At 38.2% G+C, this 3,157-nt stretch overlaps 1 protein-coding gene across 1 annotated transcript; it reads left to right on the top strand.

The window, feature by feature from the left end:
- Positions 1 to 293: 293 nt before the first annotated feature.
- On the top strand, positions 294 to 1,148 carry LOC100949715 (E3 ubiquitin-protein ligase SIAH1-like). The gene has a single exon (XM_003799871.2). The coding sequence runs from the start codon at positions 300 to 302 to the stop codon at positions 1,146 to 1,148; it is 849 nt and encodes a 282-aa protein (XP_003799919.1). The 5' UTR covers positions 294 to 299.
- Positions 1,149 to 3,157: the final 2,009 nt, after the last annotated feature.

Raw genomic sequence — 3,157 nt, 5'->3', positions numbered from 1 at the left:
GGATAAATAATTCTTATATAAAATAGCAACCAGATCGCGGGCAGTTGCGGTGTTTGGAATTTATCAGGAGCGTGCAGAGGGCTCGAGGATGCGGCAAACGGCCGTGCAGGCGGCGGTTAGGTGGATAGGGGGAAGCCTGGCGGCCATTGAGGGGAGTACTCTCCAGCAGCATTGGTGGCCCAAAGTGTCAAGTCGGTCCCGGCATCAGCAAGAGGCAGTGGCCCTGCCCACGGTGCGGGTTCAGGATGGAGCTTGTTTGATCCAGAAGCCGGTTCGAGGTGTGCTCTCTGCCCACAGAAATGAGCCGTCGGACTTCCAAGGCATTACCTACAGGTACCTCAAAGTGTCCACCGTCCCAGAGGGTACCTGGCCAGACTAACACAACTACATCTATCATTGACTTGGCCAATCTTTTTGAGTGTGTAGTCTGCTTTGACTATGTGATACCACCCATCCTTCGTTGTCAGCGTGGTCACATCCTATGCAGCAACTGTCGGCCAAAGCTCACATATTGTCCAACTTGCCAGGGACCATTGGGATCTATTCGCAGCGTCGCTATGGAGAAAGTGGTCAATTTAGTACTTTTCCCTTGTAAATATGCCTCTTCTGGGTGTGGAATAACTCTGCCGCCCACAGAAAAAGCAGACCACGAAGAGCTCTGTGGCTTTAGACCTTACACCTGTCCGTGCCCTGGTGTTTGCTGTAAATGGCAAGGCCCTTTGGATGCTGTCATGCGACATCTGACGCGTAAACATAAGTCAATTGTAGCACTACGGGGAGAGAAAATCGTTTTCCTTGCTACAAATATTAATCTTCCTGGTGCTGTTGACTGGGTGATGATGCAGTCCTGTTTTGGCTTTCAATTCATGCTGTTCTTAGAGAAAAAGGAAAAATACGATGGCCAAGAGCAGTTCTTTGCAATTCTGCAGCTGATAGGAACACCCCAGCAAGCGGAAAATTTTATTTACCGACTTGAACTGAATGGTCTTAGGCGGCGATTGACTTGGGAAGCAACTCCTCGGTCTATTCAGGAGGGAATTGAAACAGCCATTATGAAGAGTGACTGCTTAGTCCTTGACACAACCACTGCACAGCTTTTTGCAGAAAACGGCAATTTAGCCATCAATGTAACCATTGCCAAGTGTTGAAATGGCAATAAGACATTTTCTGGCCAGTGTTCAGAATTATGGCATTCGATTTTACAGAAAATAAGGCACCCCTCTGCCTGCCAACCTGAAACTCTTTTGCTCGATGAAAGGTAGATATAGGCACGTAAATAAAATAAAGGCTGTAAAATACAGGACGCAGTTTCATGTAGTAACACTGATATCTATAGTAACTACCTGATGTAGTAACAAGTCAACAGTAAACCACTGAAAATATGTATATGTATATCCAAGGTGGGCATCTTTTGGTATTAAAAAATGAAGCACTGTAAAATAATTCTGATTTTTGTGCTTGTTGTAGATTGATTGTATTGCTGAAAAGTACTTGGTTTGTGTTTTGCCTGTATATGTGCATGTGAGTGTGTGAGTGCTCATGGGTGAGTGAGTGACCATGTGTGTTAGCATGTGCATGTGTGAGTCTTTTTCTTTTGAACTGACAAGCCATCTTGAGTGGTCCTGGGCCACTGCTTTTCCCCTTTGTTAGTCATTACATAGTGATGTTGTGTGGTTTTGTTGTGTATGTGCTCAGTACTTTTTACTCTAGTTTTTGACTAAATAAATGTGACCTTCTTTCTATAATTCAGGCTTTTCCTCATTTTTTGTTAATATTTTAAAGTTAGCATATTTTGATATGCATCATTGTTTATGGGAAAGACTATACTCTGTTCGATACATATTTTCTCCCCTCCCATTAATCAGTTCATTACAAATATTATAAATTCAGTTATTTGGTGAAATTCCAGAAGGTAAAGGTGATATCAGAAAAATTACCAAAAGCTTTGTAATGCACCTCTGAGATGATCTCTTTTCCAATTTTCTTATTCTTTCTGTTCTACAATTGAGTCCTATCTTCAAACTTAATTTTTATGGGCAGCAACTGTGGCTAAAAGAGTAGGGCGCCAGTCCAATATAATGGAGGTGGTGGGTTCAAACAGGCCCTGACCAAAAAATAAATAAATAAATAAATAAATAAATAAATAAATGATTTTTAAAAGGTTAAGAAATAAATTGATTTCTGAAATGTTAAAAAAACATGCATTTTTCCTCTTTTTTCCAAATACCTTGGACAAAACACATGTTTAAAATTTGTACTTATATGTATTGGTGTTGCAGAAGAAAGCATAGTCATGCACAGTATTAGTAATGAAAAGCAAATCATTTGTTTTTAAAAAAGCATTTGCAAAAAATGTATGGTTTTGGTCTTTTATAATTCTCATTGAAAGGATATCTGGCAAGAAAAAAAGAAAAAAAAAAAAAAAAGGACCAACCTCATATCTTTCCAGAAGAGGATTCTAGATAATGATTAGATGCAAGATAATACCAATATCTTATCTTGGATTAAGTTGTTTCAAGGGCATGGAAAGGATATAAAATGAACAAGCAAGTATAAAACTTATTTTAAAACACAGCTAAAATTGCACTACAAAATGAAAGTACAGATCACATAAAATAATTAGAATGTTCTTAAATAAAATATTAGCAAACCCAAATAAAAACACATAAAAATACATGATGAATTTATGATGGAGCTTATGACTTCAAGTACCTTATTCCATGTATACAAAGTGTTTCAATATTAGAAAGATGATTAATATAATTTTAGTATTCATGGAGCCAAGGCAACTATTATACCACCGGTTCCATATGTCAAAAGATATTTAACAGCCTTAGCATTCCACAGGACAAAAGATCCAGTTTCTTAATCACTTAATTTGGAAGGTTAAAAAAATCCGCAGTTAGATCTTTAGATTAGAAGAGATGAAACATTTAAAGGTAACTTAAAGAGCAATTATATCAGAGAGAGAGTTACCAATTCCAACCACAATCAGACACCAACACAAACACCCCAGAGCAAAAATTTTTTTAAATTATCTATCAGTCCATCTCATGATGCTATAGCAGAACAAGCAGAACATCTGAGACTGAGTAATTTACATATACAGACATTTATTCTCTCACAGTTATGGAAGCCAGGAATTCTTTTTTTTTTT

This window comes from Otolemur garnettii, unplaced genomic scaffold (assembly GCF_000181295.1).
Source record: "Otolemur garnettii isolate 467f Iridium unplaced genomic scaffold, OtoGar3 scaffold00157, whole genome shotgun sequence".
Classification (NCBI taxonomy): domain Eukaryota; kingdom Metazoa; phylum Chordata; class Mammalia; order Primates; family Galagidae; genus Otolemur; species Otolemur garnettii.
This window is presented reverse-complemented; position numbering and strand designations above follow the sequence as displayed.